This window comes from Staurois parvus, unplaced genomic scaffold (genome assembly GCF_062004578.1).
Source record: "Staurois parvus isolate SC_StPar_1 unplaced genomic scaffold, SC_StPar_1.0 ptg000291l, whole genome shotgun sequence".
Taxonomy (NCBI): domain Eukaryota; kingdom Metazoa; phylum Chordata; class Amphibia; order Anura; family Ranidae; genus Staurois; species Staurois parvus.
The window spans coordinates 1,902,440-1,930,115 of record NW_028318087.1 but is presented as its reverse complement, the minus strand read 5'-3'; the positions used below and the strand labels follow the sequence as shown (position 1 = coordinate 1,930,115).

Genomic DNA, 27,676 nt, shown 5'->3' with positions numbered 1-27,676 from the left:
GGGGATCTGCTAAACAGGGGTACTAAGAAGCTGGGGATCTGCTAAACAGGGGTACTAAGAAGCTGGGGATCTGCTAAACAAGGGTACCAACGAGCTGGGGATCTGCTGAACAGAGGTACCAACGAGCTGGGGATCTGCTGAACAGAGGTACCAACGAGCTGGGGATCTGCTGAACAGAGGTACCAACGAGCTGGGGATCTGCTGAACAGAGGTACCAACGAGCTGGGGATCTGCTGAACAGAGGTACCAACGAGCTGGGGATCTGCTGAACAGAGGTACCAACGAGCTGGGGATCTGCTGAACAGAGGTACCAACGATCTGGGGATCTGCTGAACAAGGGTATCAACGATCTGGGGATCTGCTGAACAGGGGTACCAACAAGCTTGGGATCTGCTGAACAGGGGTACCAACGATCTGGGGATCTGCTGAACAGGGGTACCAACGAGCTGGGGATCTGCTGAACAGGGGTACCAACGAGCTGGGGATCTGCTGAACAGGGGTACCAACGAGCTGGGGATCTGCTGAACAGGGGTACCAACGAGCTGGGGATCTGCTGAACAGGGGTACTAATGAGCTTGGGATCTGCTTATCAGGGGTACCAATGAGCTTGGGATCTGCTTATCAGGGGTACCAATGAGCTTGGGATCTGCTGAACAGGGGCATTAGTGAGCTTGGGATCTGCTGAAGAGAGTACCAATGAGCCGGGAATCTGCTGAACAGGGGTACTAATGAGCTGGGGATCAGCTGAGTGGGGATACCATTGACCTGGGGTTCTACTGGGCCCATTTAAAACAAATCACACACACACACAAGGCATTTGCTAAACTTCATTAAAGCTTCAAAAAAGCATCACCAAAGCATCAAAAAAGCATGTTGAAGTGGTAAGAGCTTTAATGTGTGTTAAAGTCAAAGTAAGTGTAAATGAGCCCTAAATGACACAGGCCTGCTACACTTTTGATATATTTATACATCATTTATATTTCAGACCCCTCCCCTCCCCCACCTTAAGCACCTCTCCAGAGTGAACAAATGTAGCTTTTTGCAGACGTTTTCTCCTGGCTTACTTTGTCTATATTAGCCATTGATAGGAGTTCCAGGGATACATACTGGATACACAATTTATTTTCTTTGAGTCGCTCTAATGTACAGACATGGTGGGCTAATGCCTAGTCCATAGATAACTAATGACCTCTACTTGTAAATCTGACCATGGTGGGGGGGGAGGAGGTGGGGACACCCCTCTTCTAAAAACAGACTTCAAAGCCTCTCCATAAAGATCCCATTCCTTTTATTAACAAGTTGGCTTAATGTAATCCTTTCTAAAGCAAAACAAGTGAAAGGAACAAAGGTCAGCACTTAAACACAGGGGAGGCAGGAGAAGAGACCACCTAAACCGGAGAAAGCACCCAGCCTCTCCATGGTAATGCTCAGATCTGGCTCAGGAAGCTGGTTATGACAAAGGAACAATCCATCCAGACCTGGGAACAAATGGAGCACAAATGATGTCATCACAGCGAACCTGCCATGTCTTCCTGCAAGGTGCTCCTAGGTTTCCATCAATCCTCACCTTTCCTATGCTGCCCGCCAACATCACTACATCTACAGCAGCAGAAGCGCCAACTTTACTCCTCGTTCACACCACGAGCGCTGATCTGCACACTCCAGCCCACATTCATGCATGTGTATATGACAGTTATGGTCCTATACTGAGCCCACAGAAATGAATGCAGCTCTGTATTCAAAATGTATGATTTTACATTTAAGTGGTGTAAGTACCTACATTTGACTTGGCATCTCTGTACAGCAGGGCTCAGATTGGGGGACAGAAACAGCACCAGGAGAAAAACAGTTGTATCGCAGTACAAGAAGCACACTGCTAGGAGGAGAGATCAGAGCGATGAACTCAGCATTTAGCTGCTTCTCCTTTCACTGTCCAGTCAATGAAACAAGACCCGTCATTGTTAAAGTAAAACTGAAGGCTCAATAAAAAAAATAACAATGTTATACTTAGAGTTATTTTGCACAGAGCAGCCCTGATCCTCCTCTGCTCGGATCCCCCTGCCGAGTACCCCCAAAGCAAGCCACCTGCTCTGGGGGAACTTGTGCATGCTTGCTCCTGAGCTGACACACAGAGCAAGGTTCAGGCTCGCCCCCACTCCCTCCTCACTGGCTGTGATTGACAGCAGCGGGAGCCAATGGAGAGAGAAAGCCGCTGCTCTCATGCACATGGCTGGATTGGGATCTGGCTCAGGTAAGTATTAGGGGGGCTGTGGGGTGAGCAGCACACAGAAGGTTTTTTCCCTTACTGCATAAAATGTATAAAAGGTAAAAGCCATCAGTCTTTACAGCCCGGCCACACTGGATGCGAATTGGCATGCGATTTGCATGTCATGTGACTTGCAAATCATATGCCAAGTCGCACCCGATTGTCCACCATTAGAGCAGTCATATCGGTGCGGTTCTGATTTGGTTTGAGCCGTACCGATTCCTAAAGTAGCACATGCTCTACTTTTGCTGCGATTTGCAGAGATATCGGTGTCAGATGTCTTTCAAATGGCACCTGAAATCGGCATCTCACCTGACTTTGAAATCATGCGACTTCACTGTAAGTTGCACGATTTCAAAGTCTGGTTTGGTGTGCTAGGGACTTAAACCACTTTAATGAACTACAGGAGACAAAACTCGCATCTCCAGTTCCTGCCTCCACAGGGCTGTGTGGCAGAGCTGTGTAAATCTCAGGACTGGATTGATGTGAGAACAAATCATTTGTCAAGTAAAACTGCTAACTTCTAGGTCTTTTCTCTGTGTATTTAGCTGTTAGCATTGACTTCAGTTTTAGGATATCTGAACAGCACATACGATTAGAGATCTGCTTTACTGCTGAAGTGGCAATCCAGCCAAAAGTATCAAGAAGAAGAATAAAAACAAAGGACTTCTTCACACAGATGTGACCAAGTATGTTCTCTTCGTTTCTGTGTGAACCTGCATAGCGGGATTCTCCGATTACAATGGGGCGTCATGTATACATGGCAGAGCTGTCAGCACCAATACACTGAACTGCAACTGCCACTGACCTAGACGGCTCTACGAAACAATAGACCGCAAAACCAACACAGGATGCCAACAAAAGACTACAGACACATGGAATAACCCCATGATAAATAGGCACATCTAGGTCAAAGCTGTATTTAACCTTTCTGTCACCTGCACTGATCACAATAAAAATTAGAGAAATATTCGCCTGAACTGCCACTTCCAGGTTAACAATTGAGCAAAAGTGCAGTAAAACTATTTCCAAACTGCTAACGGTAATAACATTTATAATAACAATAATAAAAGAACGATTATTCAATAATAAACACATACTACTATCATTAATAATTATTACCGGTTATTCATGTTAATAACCTCTAAGAACAAAACTGCTAATGGTAATAACTTTTATAATAATAATAATAATAATAGAAGAAGAGGAAGAAGAATTATTCAATAATAATACTCACTATTATTATTGTGAATAATTATTACTCTAATGTTATTTATGTTAACCTCTAAGAACAAAACTGCTAATGGTAATAAATTATATAATAATAATAATAATAATAATAATAATAATAAGAAGAAGAAGAAGAAGAAGAATTATTATTCAATAATATTATTATTATTGTTGTTAATTATTACCCTATAATATCGATGCGATATTACAGCTATATTACAATATCACAGCTCAAATCACATGACAAGTCACACTCTATGATCAGCAATGACACTGTTCTAATACAGTGCAACTCGGCAACATTTTTAAAAGTAGTTCCTGCAGTACTTTTGCCAATTTCTGGTGCAACTTGCACTGACATCTGTGGATGAAGTCACACAGATGTCTTACAAGTCGCACTGACATGCGACTTTGAAAGTGTGTGATTTCAAGTGAAATCGAACAATTTCAAAGTGGCATTCAGTGTGAACCAGGGCTCAATGTTAAGTAGGCCAAATAACCTGTAAGGCCATTACTGCTAATGTTAACTTTTACAATATTAATAATAATAATAATAATAATAATAAAAGAGAAAAAGGAGCAAAAATAGTTATTATTCAATAATAATACTCAATAATAATAATAATAATAATAATAAGTATTATTATTGAATAATAATTATTTTTCCTCCTTTTCTTCTATTATTATTATTATTACTACTATTACTGTTAATTATATTTACAACCTCTAAGGCCTAGCCTTTTAAGCTGGACATACTTGAAATTCAGCCAAATTAGCAGCTGAATTTCAATATATGTATGGCTCTTCATATCTAAATATGCTGATCTATCGAGGAACTTCTCATGAATTGGCTTGTTGATAAATTTCATCCAATCATTTGCAGCGCTGAGCAGTACAATAACACAGCAGGGAGGATTCCTCCATCCACCTGAAATGTGTGGATGGAGGAATCAATTCAGTTTCTTCTGGTCAGCCAACTCGCTGAACGAAAAAACTGAAGCATGTATGGGAGACTTTAGTTTTAGAAGGGGGGGGGGGGCTGGGATGTAAGGCTTTTATTGCTGTCTGTGGTCCTTGGGGAGTCATCATTTTTTCTTGTCTAGGAGACCATTGGACCCAGAACAGAAAAAGATGGGAAAGCCAAGATTTTACAGCTGTCCCCGCAACAGGAAGTAAGAGAAAAATCTTCCAACTGTGACACCTGTTCTGGGGGATTTTCCTTGACTGTAGAAAGATCTCCTCTCTCTTAACGCCATATCTCTGAAAAAGGAAGAGAAAAGGGAATCTCCAACACAGGACAGAAAACTTTCCCTCTTCTAGCTATAAAAAAAAAAAAAGAAGCAGTTCAGCAAAAAAGGTTTATATATATATATATATATATATATATATATATATATTCTGGAGATCTTTGGAAATGAGGTTCAGTCAGCTGATCCCCTAAACTCTAACTGGTGTCCTGAAGACTTTAGTCCTCTGTATGATGATGTCCCCCTTCTTTACACACAGACCAGGGAAGGATCAGATCCTCACAGGTCACCATCTGATGGTTTCAAACTTTCATCTCGGAGAGTCTGGAAGACCCCATGGAAGACCTCACTCATCTACAGCTGTGACACAGACGTGTGGGGAAGTCACAGTGCAGGCGGTGTACTGCTGGGACACGTGTTTTTCAGGTTGGGGGTATTGGTATTGCCTGCTACAGGAGCAGGCAGGGGAGGAACGGGGAAATTCCTGGCTTATTAACTGAAAAACAAAGCCGACACCTGCTCCTCGCATCATCGGCTCAGGGGAAGCACAGGGGCCGTAAACAAGACGCTCCATAGGGACACGTGGGAGAACCCCTGAGCAATACACTTCTCTGCATGGATGATCAGGGACTTCCCACACTATCTGTACCCAGTCTACGTCATCATCATCACCATCACACTATCTGTACCCAGTCTACGTCATCACACTATCTGTACCCAGTCTACGTCACCACACTATCTGTACCCAGTCTATGTCATCACACTATCTGTACCCAGTCTACGTCATCATCATCACCATCACACTATCTGTACCCAGTCTACGTCATCACACTATCTGTACCCAGTCCAAGTCATCACACTATCTGTACCCAGTCCAAGTCATCACACTATCTGTACCCAGTCTACGTCATCACACTATCTGTACCCAGTCTATGTCATCACACTATCTGTACCCAGTCCAAGTCATCACACTATCTGTACCCAGTCTATGTCATCACACTATCTGTACCCAGTCTATGTCATCACACTATCTGTACCCAGTCCAAGTCATCACACTATCTGTACCCAGTCCAAGTCATCACACTATCTGTACCCAGTCCACGTCATCGTCATCACCATCACACTATCTGTACCCAGTCTACGTCATCACACTATCTGTACCCAGTCTACGTCATCACACTATCTGTACCCAGTCTACGTCATCACACTATCTGTACCCAGTCTACGTCATCACACTATCTGTACCCAGTCCAAGTCATCACACTATCTGTACCCAGTCCAAGTCATCACACTATCTGTACCCAGTCTATGTCATCACACTATCTGTACCCAGTCCAAGTCATCACACTATCTGTACCCAGTCTATGTCATCACACTATCTGTACCCAGTCTATGTCATCACACTATCTGTACCCAGTCCAAGTCATCACACTATCTGTACCCAGTCCAAGTCATCACACTATCTGTACCCAGTCCACGTCATCGTCATCACCATCACACTATCTGTACCCAGTCTACGTCATCACACTATCTGTACCCAGTCTACGTCATCACACTATCTGTACCCAGTCTACGTCATCACACTATCTGTACCCAGTCCAAGTCATCACACTATCTGTACCCAGTCCACGTCATCGTCATCACCATCACACTATCTGTACCCAGTCTACGTCATCACACTATCTGTACCCAGTCCAAGTCATCACACTATCTGTACCCAGTCCAAGTCATCACACTATCTGTACCCAGTCTATGTCATCATCATCCTCCTATCTATACCCAGCCTACGTCATCGCCATCACACTCTCTGTACCCAGTCTACGTCATCGTCATCCTCCTATCTGTACCCAGCCTAGGTCAGCACCATCACACTCTCTGTACCCAGCCTATATGTTCATCATCACCACAGTATGTGTGCCCAGTGTACTATATGTTCATCATCATCATCACCACAGTATGTGTGCCCAGTGTAGTATATGTTCATCATCATCATCATCACCACAGTATGTGTGCCCAGTGTAGTATATGTTCATCATCATCATCATCACCACCACAATATGTGTGCCCAGTGTAGTATATGTTCATCATCATCACAGTACGTGTGCCCAGTGTAGTATATGTTCATCATCATCACAGTACGTGTGCCCAGTGTACTATATGTTCATCATCACAGTATGTGTGCCCAGTGTACTATATGTTCATCATCATCACAGTATGTGTGCCCAGTGTACTATATGTTCATCATCATCACAGTACGTGTGCCCAGTGTACTATATGTTCATCATCACAGTATGTGTGCCCAGTGTACTATATGTTCATCATCATCACAGTATGTGTGCCCAGTGTAGTATATGTTCATCATCATCATAACAGTATGTGTGCCCAGTGTACTATATGTTCATCATCACATTATGTGTGCCCAGTGTACTATATGTTCATCATCATCACAGTATGTGTGCCCAGTGTACTATATGTTCATCATCACAGTATGTGTGCCCAGTGTACTATATGTTCATCATCATCACAGTATGTGTGCCCAGTGTACTATATGTTCATCATCATCACAGTATGTGTGCCCAGTGTACTATATGTTCATCATCACATTATGTGTGCCCAGTGTACTATATGTTCATCATCATTACAGTATGTGTGCCCAGTGTAGTATATGTTCATCATCATCATAACAGTATGTGTGCCCAGTGTACTATATGTTCATCATCATCACATTATGTGTGCCCAGTGTACTATATGTTCATCATCATCACAGTATGTGTGCCCAGTGTACTATATGTTCATCATCATCATCACAGTACGTGTGCCCAGTGTACTATATGTTCATCATCATCACCACAGTACGTGTGCCCAGTGTACTATATGTTCATCATCATCATAACAGTACGTGTGCCCAGTATAGTATATGTTCATCATCATCATCACAGTACGTGTGCCCAGTGTACTATATGTTCATCATCATCATAACAGTATGTGTGCCCAGTGTAGTATATGTTCATCATCATCACAGTACGTGTGCCCAGTGTACTATATGTTCATCATCATCATAACAGTACGTGTGCCCAGTGTAGTATATGTTCATCATCATCACAGTACGTGTGCCCAGTGTAGTATATGTTCATCATCATCACAGTACGTGTGCTCAGTGTAGTATATGTTCATCATCATCACAGTATATGTGCCCAGTGTACTATATGTTCATCATCATCACAGTACGTGTGCCCAGTGTACTATATGTTCATCATCATCACAGTACGTGTGCCCAGTGTAGTATATGTTCATCATCATCACAGTACTGTGCCCAGTGTAGTATATGTTCATCATCATCACAGTACGTGTGCCCAGTGTACTATATGTTCATCATCATCACAGTACGTGTGCCCAGTGTAGTATATGTTCATCATCATCACAGTACGTGTGCCCAGTGTAGTATATGTTCATCATCATCACAGTACATGTGCCCAGTGTAGTATATGTTCATCATCATCACAGTACGTGTGCCCAGTGTAGTATATGTTCATCATCACAGTACGTGTGCCCAGTATACTATATGTTCATCATCACAGTATGTGTGCCCAGTGTACTATATGTTCATCATCATCATCATAGTATGTGTGCCCAGTGTACTATATGTTCATCATCACAGTACGTGTGCCCAGTGTACTATATGTTCATCATCATCATCATAGTATGTGTGCCCAGTGTACTATATGTTCATCATCATCATCACAGTACGTGTGCCCAGTGTACTATATGTTCATCATCATCATCACAGTATGTGTGCCCAGTGTACGATATGTTCATCATCATCACAGTATGTGTGCCCAGTGTACCATATCTTCATCCCACGCTGTCCCATGTAGAAGGCACGCAGTGCGCTGTGATTGGTAGATAAGATCTGTGTAGCGCGGTGGTCCTCAGCCTGCAGTAAGTACAGTAGCAGAGTGGGTGACATCCAGTACATGTGATGCAATGGGACATCAGACAGGTAAGTCATATGTCACCAGAAGTACACGGCACACCATCCCCTACATTACATGGAAGGCAGATCAGTCCAATCATACAGATCCTGGAAGGAGACATCAGCCACCCCTCTCCAGGGACACCACACAGGACAGTACTGTATGTCACGGATCACACACGGACTGTACAGGACCAGCTACAGGCGGGTGTATTGTCATCCTGATCGCCCTTCAATAGGTGGGACATTTCATAAACTTTGGACTGTCCCTAGAAATGAAGGAGAACAGCCAGCTGCGGGCTCTAGTACACATGTTCTAATCAGTCCAAGTAGACAGGTCATCAGGAGCACCTCATGGATCTTGTTAGGCAAAACTGCTGGCAGACCAACACAGGAGAGTGGAAACCAGGAGAGCAGGCAGGAGCACACATGACAGCAGGCAGGAGCACACATGACAGCAGGCAGGCAGGAGCACACATGACAGCAGGCAGGCAGGAGCACACATGACAGCAGACAGGAGCACACATGACAGCAGGCAGGCAGGAGCACACATGACAGCAGGCAGGCAGGAGCACACATGACAGCAGGCAGGAGCACACATGACAGCAGGCAGACAGGAGCACACATGACAGCAAGCAGACAGGAGCACACATGACAGCAAGCAGACAAGAGCACACATGACAGCAAGCAGACAGGAGCACACATGACAGCAAGCAGACAGGAGCACACGACAGCAAGCAGACAGGAGAACACGACAGCAAGCAGACAGGAGCACACATGACAGCAGACAGGAGCACACATGACAGCAGACAGGAGCACACATGACAGCAGACAGGAGCACACATGACAGCAGACAGGAGCACACATGACAGCAGACAGGAGCACACATGACAGCAGGCAGGAGCACACATGACAGCAAGCAGACAGGCACACACATGACAGCAGATGAGAGGTGTAGCGGTGTCCCCGCCCCCGTGCCCATTACAGAAGAGCCGTCTTACCCTCATTTTGGGCACCATACACCCAGGCGGCGCGGAGTGCGGTCACGGTCGAGGAATGGAGGGTGTAGTCCCGGTCTATGGCTAGTACATATTAATCCTTCCCGCCACAGCGCTCCTCTCCCCGCACACAGCTGGCCGATGTAGCGCTCTCTCCTCCGACAGGCACAGCGCTCCTCTACACTCACAGCCGGCAGATGTAGCGCTCTCTCCTCCGACGGGCACTGCGCTCCTCTACACTCACAGCCGGCAGATGTAGCGCTCTCTCCTCCGGCGGGCACTGCGCTCCTCTACACTCACAGCCGGCAGATGTAGCGCTCTCTCCTCCGGCGGGCACTGCGCTCCTCTACACTCACACAGGACAGATCTGCTATCTTTGTAGCTCAGTCCCTCTGCGCTCCGCTCCGGCTCCGCCCACTCGCCTTTTTTGGAAGCTCATGCAGTACAACAGGTTGTGCCGAGCCCGGCCCCGCCCCTCCGTGGTGGCAGAATACAGGGACCGTCACCTCAGCTCACAGGGGAAAGCACCGACACCACAGGGGGGAGGGAGACAGGGAGGACTACAAGTCCCGTGTGTGATGTCACAGGAGAGAACACCCATATATATTTGGACACAGGCACAATGTTCATACTTTTGTCTCTGTATGCCGGCAGAATAAATTGAAACCAGGGGCAGACTGACAACTCATGGGGCCCTCGGGCAATAGGGGATCATGGGGCCCCTGTGTCCTTGCCCAAAATCAAAAAAGCTTATGAAGAAGGTACCAGGGGCATCTCATGGGGCCCACTACTGACCCCAGGCCCTCGGGCAGTGGCCGAGTTTCCAAATGGTCAGTCAGCCCCTGATTGAAACAAAACAATCCAAATGAATTTGAAGTGCAGACTTTCAGCTTTAACCAGTTCCTTACCGCACTATATCCGAAGGACGGTATGCCTCCTATCAGTGCCCATAAGTGCTGCCTATCCGTGCCACCTCATCAGTGCCGCCTATCATTACCCATCAGTGTTGCCTATCAGTGCAGCCTCATCAACGCACATCAGTGTAGGAGAAAAATTACCTGTTTGCAAAATGTTATAATAGAAACAAAGAAAAACTTTTTATTTTCGTATATTTTGGGGGGGGGGGGGTTCGGTTTATAGTGAAAGAAAAACCCAGCGGTGATTAAATACCAGCAAAAGAAAGCTCTATTTGTGTGAAGAAATGCTAAAAATTTCATATGGGTATAGTGTTGCATGACCGCGCAATTGTCATTCAAAGTGCGACAACACTGAAAGCTGAAACTTGGCCTGGGCAGGAAGGGGGTAGAAGTGCCTGATAGGCAAATGGGTAAATCACGTGGTTGAACATACATATCATGTACACATTTTAGGAACTGCAGCCATTTTTATACACAGTCCCTCCATTTTCAGGGGCTCAAATGTAATGGACAGTTGAATATAATGATAAATAAAATGTTAATTTTTAATATTTTGTTGAGAATCCTTTACTAGCAATGACTGCCTGAAGTCTGGAACCCAAGGACATTACCAAAGACTGGGTTTCCTCCTTGATGCTTTGCCAGGCTCTAACTGCAGCTGTCTTTATTTGTTCTTTGTTTGTGGGTCTTTCTGCCTTTAGTTTTGTCTTCAGCAAGTGAAATGCATGCTCAATTGGGTTGAGATCAGGTGATTGACTCGGCCATTGCAGAATATTCCACTTCTTTTCCTTCAAAAGCTCCTGGGTTGCTTTTGCAGTGTGTTTTGGATCATTATCCATCTTTACTGTGAAGCGCTGTCCAATCAACTTTGCTGCATTTGGCTGAATCTGGGCTGACAGTATATCTCTAAACACTGTAGAATTCATCCGGCTGCTTCTGTCACATCATCAATAAACACCAATGACCCAGTGCCACTGGAAGTCATGCATGCCCATGCCATCACACTGCCTCCACCATGTTCTACAGATGACGTTGTGTGCTTTGGATCATGAGCTGTTCCAAGCCTTCTCCACACTTTGTTCTTCCCGTCATTCTGGTACAGATTAATCTTAGTTTCATCCATCCAAAGAATACTTTTCCAGAACTGTTCTGGCTTTTTAGATGTTTTTTTTGGCAAAGTCTAATCTGGCTTTTCTATTCTTCAGGTTTATGAATGGTTTGCACCTTGTGGTGAACCCTCTGTATTTGCTCTCATGAAGTCTTCTCTTGATTGTAGACTTTGACAATGATACACCCACCTCCTGGAGAGTGTCCTTCACTTGTCTGGATGTTGTGAATGGGTTTTTCTTTACCATAGAGAGGATCCTGCGATCATCCACCACTGTTGTCTTCTGTGGACGTCCATGCCTTTTTATGTTGCTGAGCACACCAGTGCGTTCTTCTTTCCTCAGAATGTACCAAACTGAGCCCCAGATGTGATATAATTAAGGATCTCCCTATACGGAGGAGTTTTGTACGCAGAGCCCCAGATGTGATATGATGAAGGATCCCCCTATACGGAGGAGTTGTGTACGCGGAGCCCCAGATGTGATATGAGGAAGAATCTCCCTGTATGGAGTTGTTGTGTACGCGGAGCCCCAGATGTGATATGAGGAAGAATCTCCCTGTATGGAGGAGTTGTGTACATGGAGCCCCAGATGTGATATGATGAAGGATCTCCCTATACGGAGGAGTTGTGTGTGCGGAGCCCCAGATGTGATATAATGAAGGATCTCCCTATACGGAGGAGTTGTGTGCGCGGAGCCCCAGATGTGATATAATGAAGGCTCTCCCTATACGGAGGAGTTGTGTGCGCGGAGCCCCAGATGTGATATAATGAAGGCTCTCCCTATACGGAGGAGTTGTGTGCGCGGAGCCCCAGATGTGATATAATGAAGGATCTCCCTATACGGAGGAGTTGTGTGCGCGGAGCCCCAGATGTGATATAATGAAGGATCTCCCTATACGGAGGAGTTGTGTGCGCGGAGCCCCAGATGTGATATAATGAAGGATCTCCCTATACGGAGGAGTTGTGTGCGCGGAGCCCCAGATGTGATATAATGAAGGCTCTCCCTATACGGAGGAGTTGTGTGCGCGGAGCCCCAGATGTGATATAATGAAGGATCTCCCTATACGGAGGAGTTGTGTGCGCGGAGCCCCAGATGTGATATAATGAAGGATCTCCCTATACGGAGGAGTTGTGTGCGCGGAGCCCCAGATGTGATATAATGAAGGATCTCCCTATACGGAGGAGTTGTGTGCGCGGAGCCCCAGATGTGATATAATGAAGGATCTCCCTATACGGAGGAGTTGTGTACACGGAGCCCCAGATGTGATATATTACATTCTGCAGCCACAAGGTGAAAACATCTCCTCACAATGAGAGATGTTACTGCTGCACTAGAAGAGATATCTCTGTATTGTATGGGAACCTGGCCTGTCATAAAACCAGCAGACATGTATACTAATAGAAATCTGGGGAGTGGAGTCCATTAAAGAAACCAGAATTAACCTCCGGAAGGTTTCAACCCTTCATGACCGAGGCATTTTTTGCTATTCAGCACTGTATTACGTTATTTATATTTATATCATTTTTTTTACACAAATAGGGCTTTCTATTGGTGGTATTTGATCACCGCTGGTTTTTCTCTTATATAAACAAAAAAGACCAAACATTTTGAAAAAAAAACAATATTTTCTACTTTCTGTTATAAAATATATCCATTAAGAAAATAAAAAAAAAACTAATTTCTTCATAAATTTAGGCAACAATATATACTGCTGCATGTTTTTGGTAAAAAAAAAACAAACAAAAAACAATAAGTGTATATTAATTGGTTTGTATGAAAGTTATAGCATCTACAAACTGTGGTATACATACTGCTATACTTATAGTGGGACTGTGATAGTGTGGGGGGAAATCTGGCACTAGTTGATACTGGCTGGGAGGGACACTAACTGACACGGACATCAATAGTAACACTACTACAGTGATCAGTACTGTAACTGTACTAATGACACGCAGCTAGGGGCAATCAAAGGGTTAACCGTGTACCTAACAATGCATGTAATGTGTGCTGCTTTTACTAACTGATCTGGCTGTTTTCTTCTCTGCTTTGCAGGGGTAAGAAACAGAGGGCTTCTTTGTGTACAGAGTCCTGTGTTGTTTGAAAACACCGGACTCTGTGCTGTGATTGGACACAAGAAGGTCTCAGCCATAAATCATTGGCTGGGACCTGTTGACAAAATCGCACTGTGTCCAACTGAATAGCGGTTAGCAGCAGGCGCACCCATGCACGCCCCAGACCCAGAAGTAAGCTTGCAATGTTTTTCTACAAGTAGCAAATAGCTAATGGTCCAAGCCACTCAGCCATATATCAGGCAATCTGGCTTAACCCATCGGCGTCAGCTCCCCCCTGCCCTTTAAGGGGTTGTGATGTGCATATTTGCATACTGTTGAAGTCAACAGGTTAAACAAGAAGTATGGGTAAAACTTGTTTGGTCACACTTATCTTGTGGGTCACAGGGGTACACTTACTTTTTCTCCCCTGTAACCTAGAATCAGCCAACAGTGGGCTAAAGTCCACTGACAGCTGACATCACAGAGCCACTGCAGACTCTGGAGGGATCCCAACAATAATGCTAGGATCCACCCAGATTCTTGACTGTCAGCTGGCTCAGCCTCTCAGCACACTGAAATTCTGAGACAGCAGCTCCCTCCCATCCACAGCCTGGCACTCCAGTAAGCACTGGAGCGACAGAGCAGAGAGCGGTGACTAACAGTCACCGCTCTCTGCTCAGTGAAGAGTAAGCAATCAGCGGACATGTGATTGCTCAGTTCTCAGGCTTAGAGCTGGTGGGAGACAACTTGCAACATTGGACTATAGAAGGCAAGTAGGTATTCATGTTTATTGTTATGTATTTCCACACCTCTCCTTTAAGGAAGACAGACATTTATTGATCAAAAAAGAAAGATTATGCACTCGTTTAACAACACAGCAGATATTGTTCAACACAATACAGGGCACACATCCAAGCAGCACTGTATGATCTCCTGCCAACTGCCAGCCAGTAGTTGCTGAATTTCTCCACCGGCCAGACACCAGACTCACTCTAGGATAGCAGGACTCTTCCCAACGCGTTTCGTCATTACTGGCATTGTCAGGGACTACTGATACCAGTCTCCCACAGACATGATATAGTGTGGCAAAAGAATGTGATTCACAAAGGTGGCTGACCACAGAGCTACACACATTTTCTCTGTTCACCTATTTATACATTTATTTATGTATATAATGGGACATGAACAGAAATAAATGGCACATATACAGTATACACAACATATAGGCAAGACAACGTTTAGGTATCATTTTACTAAGAATTATACTTAAGTATAACTAATGACAAAACTTTTTTTTGGTTTTGGATGGAGTGGAGAGGAATTAGAACATCTATCAGGTTTTTATTGTTGTCTGTGCCCCCCGTTAAGGAAATGATTCCCCTTCTCTATTTATCCTGTTTACCATAATCCTTGAAAGTGAAGTTAAAAGAAAATCCCAAATTTGTGTTTGTCACCAGAACAGTAATAGAGGGGAAATCTTCCAATGGGGACACTAGTTCTGGTGACCTGGGGGTCCTCCAAGGGATTCCTGTAATTTGCAGGAATTTCCTCTCCCTTCCTTTTTGGCTATGAGATGGGAAGTGAAGGGAAATCTCTCCAATGGGACACAGATGGGAAAAAAATCTAACTGGGGTTATAACCCTCCATTACTCTATCCAGAATGCCAAAAAAATTGTTTTTGCCTTTAACTCCAGTACATAAGAGCAGAGAAGTCTGTATGCTGAAGATAATGAGAGGATGGCACTGACTCATATTCTTGGCAAAAAGTAGACCCCCCCTCCCTCCCCCCCCACCTCTCTGGGTGAGTCACTAATGATTTTCACTCTCACACATTTGTGTAAATATTTTATCTATCGTGTCCTTCAAAGATAGAGCAAGCTTTTAACAAAGTCAGTAATTAAAAGAATGATTAGTTAGATATTAAACATCTGCTCAGTCTACTCTCCCAATTTTCCTTCTGCTCTCAGAAATACTACAAAGACAAATCAGGGTCCGTCTACCTATAGTAAGAGGGATGGGTAGGTGTCCAGGGCAGGCCCCTGCTATACACTACCAACCAATGCACCCAGGACTGGATTCCCATCAGTGTCCTTAATACCACCCATCTCCATCGATTGTTTCTTTTATGTAGCCCCCTGCTAGGTAGGTGCCAGAGTGCTGTGATGGATTAGTCAGGTCTGCTTATGATGCTTTGGTGCTGTTGAGTTTGCTTTGAGTTCTTCCCACTCTTAGGAAACTGTGATAGCCTTCAAGAACATAGGAGGAAACTAGGCAAATGAACAGCATGAATATGGATACAGCCCTGGCCAATTGCAGGGGAGGGCAGCCCCATTGCATGTTGGGAGTGGTATTTATGTTCTGTGAGCACATGGGTTCAGTGTCTTTCCCAGGAGAGGATTGCACCAAATCAGGCTGGAGGCAGGCTTGCCTCACCTGCCACTGGCTGCCATGCGGGCCTCAGGTGGTCGACCTGAAGGCCTGGAGTTAGGAAGAGTGACCCTGGTTCTACAGTAAGCTGACTGAGGCTGTCTGCCAAAGATCTGTCTGGTGTCACTGAAGGATTTTGCTTTGAAGATTGGAAGGAGGCTACCATTCTGTCCTTGGGCCTTGTGCGTACAGACATTAAGGAATTTGGGGACTCTGTGTGCTTGATACCCCCCCTGGTGCTTGATAGTCCCTATCACCCTGTGTGCACACCTCTGCTTCTGTGCCTAATAAAAAATACAGCCCTGCATACATGTTTTAGCATTGGGCTGGTCAGGAGCAGGACCCCAGAGGAGACCCCTCTGAAAATTCTACCCCAACATCCATGAGAAAGAACTTGGGGAAATCAGGGTTAATGGAAGGCTGCATTCATACCTTAGCATCGCATTTTTGCTCTTTTTAGGCACATTTTGTCATGAATTTTTGAGCAGTATTTGCACTGCTTTGTATAGAATTTCCAGTGTTTCAGATGCGGATGAAGGACCTAAGGTAAGCTATTATGGTTGATCAGTGTACCTGTATAAAACTAGTACTTGTGTGATTTGATTATTACTGTAAGGCTTTTAACATTCTTTATGTCAAAGAAATGCAGATTATTGCCATTTGCTATATTCTATAACAGGGGTCTCCAAAGGGCCAGTTTAGTACTCTTAAAACATTAGAGAGAGCAGACTATGGCCAGTGGGAGTAGAAAATGCCCTGAGAGTAAACAATGCCATAGGCTTGGGTGGTCAGTGGGAGTAAACAAATTACATAATTGGTGTCAGTGGGAGAATTAGGTAACTATCATTTTTGGTATCAGTGGGAGGAATAGTGCTCTGTCTTTGGTGTCAGTGGATGGAATAGTACCTCATATTAGTGGACGGAATAGTGCCTGCCAGCCAGCCCGTGGGTCAGTTTGGAGATCCCTGCTCTATAATGGCCTTGCTAAACCTTTTTAACATGGTGGAACCCCTGAAATAACTTTTTGGTCTTAGGGATAATAATTGCTATATTCAAAGCTCATGGTGCACTAGTGGGATGGTCAGTGGGAGGAATGCTCCTTATATATGAGGTCATTGGGAAAACTTCCCACCTTACTGAAAAGATCAATGGTGTCAGTGGTGACTTATTTGAGTGGCAGAAATTGCTCACTGCTCAAGAAACCCCTAGCAACCTCCAGAGGAACCCTAGAATTCCATGGAACCCAGGTTGACAATGGCCTCTCTATACCATCCCCACTGAGGGGACAGTGAATACTGCTAGCATCTATAATAGCCATTAGCAATAATCGCATGTAAAATCTGGCAGGCTGGTTATACTCAAGTTCAATTTGTGTACATTCATCCTGCCCATACACGGTTCGAATCTTGGCCACCTACTGCTGAACAGGCCAAGATTCGAACCATATACGGCCAGCCTATTAAACATTTATAACTTACTGGCCGGAACGTACATTGTACATAAGCTGAACTTACTGAAAGATACTGCACATTAGACATATTACCCATATGAGTACATTTAATGTGGCTTTACCTGACAGTAGCAGCTCTCAAACAGCATTTTGCTTTAAAATGTTCTTAAAGTCTTAGGATTCATTCAGGCAAACATTGGTTCCTGAAGAGTGATCCGTGTTCTAATCGCTATTCAGAGAGCATTTGACAGGCAATGAAATGCGCTGTATCTCCTCTTCACCAACTTCTTTAACCACTTGAGTCCTGCACTACTGAACCACAACTACATGAACTGCACTCAGTTATGGGACACTTGCAGAATGGCCCCATTGACTTGAATGGGTTGCTCTTAGTGGGCGTAGCGACAGGCCATGGCATATGTACTCCTCCAGCTGCTGCCTCTGCAGCTGAAGGGAGAGCGGTTGGGGGGCAGTAAAAATCAGACTGAACCGTGGGGTTTTACTGCCTCTCAACTACTAATGTGAACAAGCCATCACTGAGTGTAAAGGCAACACCTGTTGTATAATTTATTATAAATCATTGCCTGTGATTGCCTTACAATGACCTTGACCAATCACCTTTGTTTTATTACTGTATTGTAGTATATGCAGTATACAGTATATACGTATATAAACAATATATACAGTATAGTGTATTTGAAGCTATAGCCAAGGGACATGGTCCGCATCCTAAGGCAGCAAACCTTCAGAACGGCTCCGTCTTGTTTCATGATCTTCTCAAATTGCCCTCTGTAGTATATGCAGAATCCTTCCAATAACACGATTATACATTTATTTTCTAGTGGTATTTGGAACAGAGGACTCAAAAGATTAATGGTCACAGGGCAGCATTATTAACACACCCTTCGGGCCCTATAAATCAGATTTATTTCCTATGTTTATAGACACTTTACTGAGTACATAGAAGCTCTCACACCAGTTCTAACTCCTCAAGCAGATCACAATGTAACGGTGGGTACGCAAGAGTAGAATTTCATTAAAAAATGATCACTTTTTTATTGTTTGCTCAATTTTCTAATGGATAATGGGTACAAATTTACTTTTTTTTACCGTAATGATAAGAAAATTTTAAAAGGCGAGTAAGGGAGAGTTATGACCCCTGTAAGTTTTTTTGCCATCTCTGTCCCATATCTATCTTATTGGGGAGATTTCCCTTCATGTGTCCTATAGCCAAAAGAGGAAGGTGAGGGAATCCCTTGTTGTCACCACTGGAAGACTTCTAGTGCAGTTCTGGTGACAAGCCAAAATTTGGAATTTTTTTTTTCTTTCAGTTTTGGAGATAACCATAAATGGGGTGCACAGACAGCAATAAAAACCTGACAGGTTGTCTAATCCACCTCCACTCTATCCAAAACTAAAAAATGTTTTCCTTAGTTAAATTTAAGTACTTTTGAAAGAAAATTAGTTGACTCAATGGTGGCAATAAAGCATGTTTTGAAGAACGATTTTGGTACGTATGTATGAATGAAATTCTACTCCTGTGTACCCTGCTTTATGTTCCTACCTTGGTCATACTTATTCCAGGGCCAGATGGGCATGAAGCCAAAAAACTTGCCAGTATGTTGATATGTTTTTGGATTGGGGAAAAAATCTGGAACAGCCAGTGAAAACCTAATTATAGTGAGACTAAAGGCACCGTACTCCCATCCTTTCCAATGTTCCAAAGTTCGTAAGGGGTTCCTCACTGGTGCCGGCGTCTTCTCCATAGCTCCTTTTGGGTGCTGGAAGGGAAGTGGGGGTGGAGGGCATAAAGCAGAGCTTAGCCTTTAGCGTGAAGTTCTGCTGTAATCTTGGGAAGAACATTTATATATAGCAAGATGCATGCAGATACTGTCAGTTGTTCGATGTGCCCTGGGACTCAAAGCTATATGGTTCTGAACCATATATATATATATATATATATATATATATACAGCTAAAGACCTCCAAACTTCGTGTGGCCTTCAGATTAGCACAACAGTATGTAGAGAGCTTAATGGAATGGGTTTAGATGGCAGAGCAGCTGCATCCAAGCCTTACATCACCAAGTGCAATGCAAAGAGTCAGATGCAGTGGTGTAAAGCACGCAGCCACTGGACTCTAGAGCAGTGGAGATGTGTTCTCTGGAGTGACGAATCATGTTTCTCTGTCTGGCAATCCGATTGATGTGTCTGGGTTTGGCGGTTGCCAGGAGAACGGCACTTGCCTGACTGCATTGTGCGAAGTGTACAGTTTGGTGGAGGGGGGATTATGTTGTGGGTTGATTTTCAGGGGTTGGGCTTGGCCCCTTCGTTCCAGTGAAGGGAACTCTTAAGGCGTCAGCATACCAAAACATTTTGAACAATTTCATGCTCCCAACTTTGTGGGAACAGTTTGGGGATGCCCCCTTCTTGTTTCAACATGACTGCCCACCAGTGCACAAAGAAAGGTCCATAAAGACATGGATGAGCGAGTTTTGGTTGAAGTAACTTGACTGGCCTGCACAGAGTCCTGACCTCAACCCGATAGAACACCTTTGGGATCATTTAGAGTGGAGACTGTGAGCCAGGCCTTCTCGTCCGACATCAGTACCTGACCTCACAAATACGCTTCTGGAAGAATGCTCAAACATTCCCATAGACACCCTCCTAAACCTTGTGGACAGCCTTCCCAGAAGAGTTAAAGCTGTTATAGCTGTAAAGGGTGGACCTACTCAATATATAACCCGACAGACTAAGACTGGGACGCCATTAAAGTTCATGTGTGTGTAAAGGCAGACCGACCAATACTTTTATACAATATACAATATAGTGTATATATACACACATTTTTTTTCAAATGTATATTTTCCTATGTGGGCCTGAAAATGAACATTAATAATGGCTACTGGAAAAGTTTCCTTTACTCCAGGTTCCATGAAACAGCCAAGCATGTTAATTTTACGTGCAAAAATATAACGTATGGAAATGAGATATCGACATTTTTGTTAAAATAAAAATCAAATTGCATTGTGGATACATTATTCATGTAGCCTGCTTAGAATGCGCAGATGACGTACTTTAGAGTGGGTTTTACCGGTAAAATAAAATGTTATTAATAATGGTTGGCCCCCTGCATTTTCGTTTACCAGTGTAAGTATGATGTGATCCTAGTACAGGGACTTCCTGAGCTAAATCAGGTTCTCGGACAGGCCAGGTGTTATTTTACCCTGCAGGGAGCTGCTAATTCACTATAGCGGCAATGTCACTAATCTGCAATTATAGGTGATGACAACAGACGTCATCAATTATTTCAATGTAGTTCACAGAAATCATAATGGCACAGCATCAGTGTTACATATGTAAAAGTAATCATTTGGAATATGCTTTATCCCAGTGAACTGCTATTTGCTTCAACGTATGGAGAAAGCAGGGGATTTTACACAGGGGGAGATTCAGCCCACAACGTAGACGTGGGAGGGAGATGTGGGGGCGAGAAATTAAAGAGCCTCAGAAGCAGCTTTTCATTGAAAATGGAAATGTGGTAAACGGTTTTATTGGAAAGAGGAACTCAGTGTCTCTGTACTGAGCTGGCGATCATCCCATGACAGTCACAGGGAAATTCTCAACACAATCACTGCAGGGATCACATCATTTTCCATAAGTCATGATAATGTACAACTAGCAACCAAAGTGATATGTCATGTGACAAACAAGGATCTCGGAGCAAAAACCCCTGTGCTGTCCAATGACACTGTACACACAAATCAACCATGATATCTAGGTTTGCTACAGTTACAAGCTATGTATTACAGTAGAACTATAGGCAAAACTTTTTTTCATTTTGGATAGAGCAGGGGAGGGTTATAACCCTTGTCAGATTTTTTTTTCACCATTTATGTCCCATTGCAGAGATTTCACTTATTGTTCCAAAGCCAAACATGAAAAGAAATGAAGGGAATTCACTGGGGACCTCCAGATCACCAGAACTAGTGTCCCCATTGGAAGTTTTCCCTCTATTACTTTTCTGGGGGCAACCCAAAATTTGGGATTTTCCTTTACTTTCAATGACACTAGTAAACAGGACAAGTAGAAAGGGGTGAATAACCTTAATGTGGACACAGACAGCAATAAAAACTGACAGGTAATCTAATCACTCTCTACTCCAAAACTAAAAAAGTTTTGTCTTTAGTTATACTTTAAGTTTTTTATAGTCTACATGTGAAAGTGATCATCATAAAGCAAATAAGGTAATACATGTTTTTTAATATTTTAAAGTGGAACTCCAGGCAGACAAAACGCCACAAATAAATAGAGACGGGTCCATTTTATTATTATAGGTACCTATATAGTGCTGTAATTTTACACATATATTGTACATTCACATCAGTCCCTAACCCTCAAGGGGTGTACAATCTAAGGTCCCTAACTCACATTCATACATACACATATTAGGGCCAATTTAGACAGGATCCAATTAAACTACCAGTATGTCTTTGGAGTGTGGGAGGAAACTGGAGTCCCCAGAGGAAACCCACGCAGGCACAAGGAGAACATACAAACTTCAGGCAGGACATGCTGTGGTTGGGATTTGAGCCAATGACCCTACTGCTGCCAGACGGAAGTGCTAACCATTTAGGCACTGTGCTTTCCCTTTGAGACCATTGCGGCCAATCATTTTTCATATTTTATTGTGGGGATGTGCTTGAAGTCCAGGCTAATACTATCTAAGTTTGAACCTGCTCCATCCCCTATTCTAAGCCAGATACTAACTGTCCTGTAATGGAAAGATGTGTATACTTACCTAATTTAAGGGGGCTCAGGTCCGGTCACATGGTCAGCTCCCAGCACCACCTTCAGGGCAGAGGAGGGTCGGCCGACAGTGGGTTCCCCATTGTAAGTCTATGGGTGATATCACTGCCCAGACATTGTAGCTTTTGTCTGCGATCTATCCTATACCCTGAAGCCGGCCGTTGGGGAGATCCCTTAGATTAGGTAAGTATATACATCTTTCCTTTACAGGGTAGTAGGTATAAGGCTTTGAATGGGGGTGGGAGGGAGGTTTAAGCTTAGATTGTATTAGCCTGGACTTCTATAAGTGCAGAATTCAATTGTCGATGGAAACATTCCATAGTGAAAATTCATAATTACTGCTATATTTGTTTATGCTTATTTTTTTTTTTCCTTTTTATGTCAGTGTATATTTTTATGCATTTAATACATGCATTGTCTTTGTTGTTGAATATGCAATATGCAAAGTGAGGAAGAAAAACTCAGAATAGAGATTTTCTATTGTGGAGATGCTATAAAAATGCACAAAATTGCATAACACATGAGGTTTTTAAGTTTCATTTCAGTGTCTTACATGCCTAAATGTCCTAAAATACAGCATGTCTTCGAACTGAAAATACCTTAAAGAGGAACTTCACCCGGGGCATGAGAACACTAAAGGTCAGCAGCTTCAAATAGTGTAGCTCTGACTTTTAGGAAACACATATTTACAAATCTATGAAGTCTAATGCTGTATTCTATGCAGCCGATGATTCTCAGAGCTTCTTATCTTCAGCACCACCATCTTTGGGAGCTGGATGTCCCTTCCTGATGACTCACAGCTGGCCCCTTTTGCACATGCGCAAGACATCAGACTGCTGTGAAATGGTCTTGTAGCCTTTTGGGATGTGTGATTCTAGGAGGCTGAAGATGTGGGGGTTGGGGGGTGGGGTGCAGCTGAATTGTTGTCACGCTTGCCTAGGTGAGAAATAAAGTAGGAGTGGGTAACACCAAAAAATAAGGCACTCGCTCCCTGACCCAAATGGTGTAATTTTGTTAAAGTTGGGTTGGGGTGGGGTGGAGGATACTTTCATTTTCAGGTGTAGGTCTGCTTTAAGCTGTAGCACACACATATGAAGAGCTACATTGGAATGAATGGGATTTCTACTTGAAATACGTGTTTTTGTGTCCTCAATGATTTTGGTCCATGTGGATTCAATAGCATCATGCAGTTGACCACATTTATTGTGCTGCATTCTTGTTTTTCTACCTTATCATGAAATGCTTCATACACTGGGCACCATATTTTGACCTTGGCAGGCTGCAGCAGAAATCAAGATTCACCGGGTTATTCCAAATTTTTCCAAACTTCAATTGTCTAGTTCTGGTGATTCTATTTCTACTGTAACCTCATTGACCTGTTCTTAGACAAGAGTGGAACCTGGCATGGTCTTGGGCCACTATAGCCCATCATCGTCAAAGTTTCATGGGTTTGTCTCCAGCTGTAAAGTCTTTGGGATATTTTGGGCTTTCTGTAAGCTTGAAGAAATCTGGCCCTTTTCTTCTGACCTCCAACCAGAACCAATGCGTTTTCAACTACAGGAATTTTACTCACTGGATGTAAGTCACTTAAATCACACTAAGATCTTTCCCCTTCAAATATTTTTAAATAACAAACTAAACTCTTGACAATGATTGCAGGCCATATGTACTGACACATGGTTCATTGTACGGCTAATTGTGTTAACAAGCAGGTGTACCCAATAAGTGGCCACTGGGTGTCTGCCCATATTTAAATACACCATAGTTTCTCTTTAAATTGAACCTGTGAGTATATTAATTTTACAGTTGCCATTTCTGACTGGGTGTATGTTCCAGGCCATCATCCTTATCCTGGCTGTATCACCTAATACATTACCTAACTGGAATAAGTATGCAGGATAGGGGTTTAGACTTAAAGATGTGTATGACTGAAAAATTTGCTTTGCGTTGGATTTGTTTGTTAAGTTAATAATTTCATTTTGTCATATTTGTTATGTTAGAATGATTCGTTTTTGGAATTCGTTTCATATATTTGTTATTTTCAAATTGATTCGAATTTTGGAAGATGGCTATATTTAGTCTATATTGTTCTATTCTATTCAATTCTTTTTAATACTATTTCTTTATTTTCTATTGTATTCTATTCTGTTTTATTCTTTTCTTTTCTTTTTTCTTTTCTATTCTATTCTATTTTATAAAGCAGCCTAAGTAGGAATCATCATCTTATTTCACTTTTACACCTTACTGTATTTATTGCAATATGTTGCCATTTCCAATTCAAATTCATTTAAGAATACAAATTAATTTTTAATTCAAATTCATTTTTTAATTCGGACAATTATTTTTGTTATAATTTATTTTGGACTCGTTGAAATTTGTTACTATTGTGATTCAGAAATTTGGATTCATCTGAATCTCTGAATAACTAAAATTTCATTCATAATTTCAATTTCGATTCACAACGAAAAGAATCACACATGTCTAATTTATACCATTCAGACTTCAGTTGGTTTATGCTTGTTCCATGCTAGTGACTCGCTAGGTAGTGGAATCAGAATCAAGATGACCACAATGTGGCCTATATCATTAAAACATTGCCAAATTGCCTGCTGCCAAATTATTATCCTCACGCGTTCCCATTGAGCAAATGTTATTGCTAATCAAAGTACTTACAGAAACTAAGCACAATAATACTTAAAACAAACAAAAAAAAACTTACTATAGCTAAATGAGGAACTGAATTGTATTGGTATAGAACTGCTCCAAACAGCTTATAAATGAACAAACCGATATCACAAAGCCATCTCAGTTTATTGTATTGTCTATTTTTTATTTCCTTAATTGAATGTAACCTGTTTTTAAAAGCCAGCAAAATAACTTTTCATTTTGCCATTTTTGTCTAACAAAAACATTTGCCTATCTTATAGACCTGTAAAAGATTGGTATGGCAAGGTGGAATGTCAAAGTGTAGGGTAAAACACAGGGGCATATTTACCGCGAGGTAAGCAAGGCATTTGCGTTTGGCGGCATTTTTCAAGGGACTCACGTGGCAGGTGACAGAAGATGGGGACCTGGTAAGGCACTGCTTGAGCTCCGCAATGGGATCTGAGAGAGGCTGTGGGATTCTGGAGGGTGCAGGTAGAGGCCAACTCTCATTCCCACACAAGGGCGACACTGGGGATGCTTGGCTGCTTTCATTTTGGAGAGGTGCAGGTGAATGCGGGAAGAACGCATCTCTCTGTGGCTCTGGGGATGGCCTGCTGCTTTCTTTCTCTTTCCCCCACTTTTTTTTTTTTTTTTATATTTGGGGGGGGGGCACCCAAATTTTGTGTTGCCTAGGGCAGCACAAAAAAAAATATACACCACTGTTAAAAATAAAACATGAGTGAAGCGTGTATAGATTGCCAAAAAGGGTGTTATTCTCCACAAGGTAATAGAAGAAGGGCAACACTGTGTTTTCAATTAAAAAAATGGTTTATTAGTCACCAAATTAAAGAAATTGCAATCCAAGATGTAGCACTTGTTTCAGTTGCCAGTTTAGTATCTAGGTTCTAGTCTGGCACCCAAAACAGAGTCTGCACCTAGGACCTAGTTCCTGTAAGATTCCATTTGCAAGATAAAAATTATTTTGTTCTGATATTCCCCAGTTCAGAAAAAGCTTTCAATCCCCAAGGGTTGGGGTCCTCTAGAATCCCTGAAGTGTATGAGCTATTTAACAATACATAGTGACCAATAAATATGAACAATAAATCATTTTTGGACTGAAAATAGAGTGGTGCTCTTATTCCTACGACCTCTTGATATAGTGCCTAATGACCCATGTGTTCTAGAGCACTGCACACCAAAAAACTTTTCATACTTTACTGGTACATCTAAACCAAACCAAGGATCCGGTGCTCCATGGTCTAAGAAAAAGGGGACAGTGTAGAGATAATTAAAAAAAATCTTCCTTAAAATTCCTTAGACAGCTTCCCTATGCAGAAGAAAATAGATTATGATTGGAATGAGGTGCTAAGAATTTGACAAAATAATGGTGGAAAATCTTTCTTATCATGTGAAATCTCTCCCTGTTCTTTTACTAGTAAAATAAATATGCCTGCCAGTCCCTTCTGCCACTTTTGACCCTCTTAATTATGGTATCATAAATAAATAAATAAAAGACCTCAGATATAGACTTGGTTCCATCTTGGCAAGATCAAGCACCATCCTGGTCCCCATGGCAGCAAAGATGACCCCCTTTTCATCCTGACACACACAGCTCTCCTGTGAAATAAAACCTTACCTATTGAGATGTTGCCAAGCAGGCCAGCATTGTGAGGGCAATCAGTGCATGTTCAAAAGCCAAGGGGAGGTTATCTTTCCTCCTGCTGCCTGAAGACCAGGACATCACCCAGCCCAGGCAGTAAAAAACTGCATGCAGAGTTTGTTTTTAACATGTAATGAGGAGCCGTAGAGGAACATCACTGGGAATGGGTTTAGTTCTAAACAGATTGAGGAGCTCAGAAATCCCTCAAAAATATTTTATTTAAAAAAGAAGTCAACATAGGCAGCTGATATATTTTTCTCATGGCAGGTTTCCCTTAAAGTGTTACTAAACCCACAACAGTAAAATCAGTCTGTATATGCAGTAAAGCATGCTTGTTATGCTCACTGTGGAACCTAAGGGGTTAAATCTCTTCATTGTGTAAAAAAGGATGTTTGATCCTGACTTCTCTGCTTCTCCTCTGGTTCAAATGTCCATGCTGATAAGACAGACTGAACCTGTAGCCCTTCTACACATGCTCAGTTTAGTGTGTAGTGCTAGAGAGGTTTTTTTTTCTTGGGAGAGTGCATGTGATCAGCACAGGGTCAATCAGCACTGTCCACACAGAGGGACAGGGGTTTTGCATCCTCCTGGAGCAGAAAGAAAACTCCTCCTACAAGCTTTAACATGTGCTCAGCTGAACACTGATAGAAGCCACAAGACTGCTCTAACTTCTGATGAGAAAAGGTATTTAGCAGTTTATATTTACTAAAATAATTGCATTTGCATGTTCTGTGTATTAGGGAGACCAGATATAATGATTGCAGGGTCCTGGGTTTAGTAACACTTTCAGATCTGTATTCAGCACTATGAGAATAGAGTTGAAGGTTGCTATAAGGGATTCTAAATAAGTTGCTTGATTGAAACGTAGAAATGTGACAACAGAAAAAAGACCAA

General features: G+C 42.8%; 1 protein-coding gene across 3 annotated transcripts in view; it reads right to left on the bottom strand.

Annotated features, from left to right (window-relative positions):
* The window catches only part of RASGEF1A (RasGEF domain family member 1A), a 445,189-nt gene that overhangs the window by 58,356 nt on the left and 359,157 nt on the right, over positions 1-27,676 (bottom strand). The window contains exon 1 of one of the 3 annotated variants that reach the window (XM_089682493.1): positions 9,718-10,088. The exons of 1 other annotated variant lie outside the window; for it this stretch is intronic. In XM_089682493.1, coding sequence (XP_089538619.1) covers positions 9,718-9,735 — 18 coding nt within the window. In that variant the 5' untranslated portion in view covers positions 9,736-10,088. Of the gene's footprint in view, positions 1-5,004; positions 5,025-9,717; positions 10,089-27,676 lie in introns of those variants that run through there. One more of the 3 variants, XM_089682495.1, reaches the window with a different exon arrangement.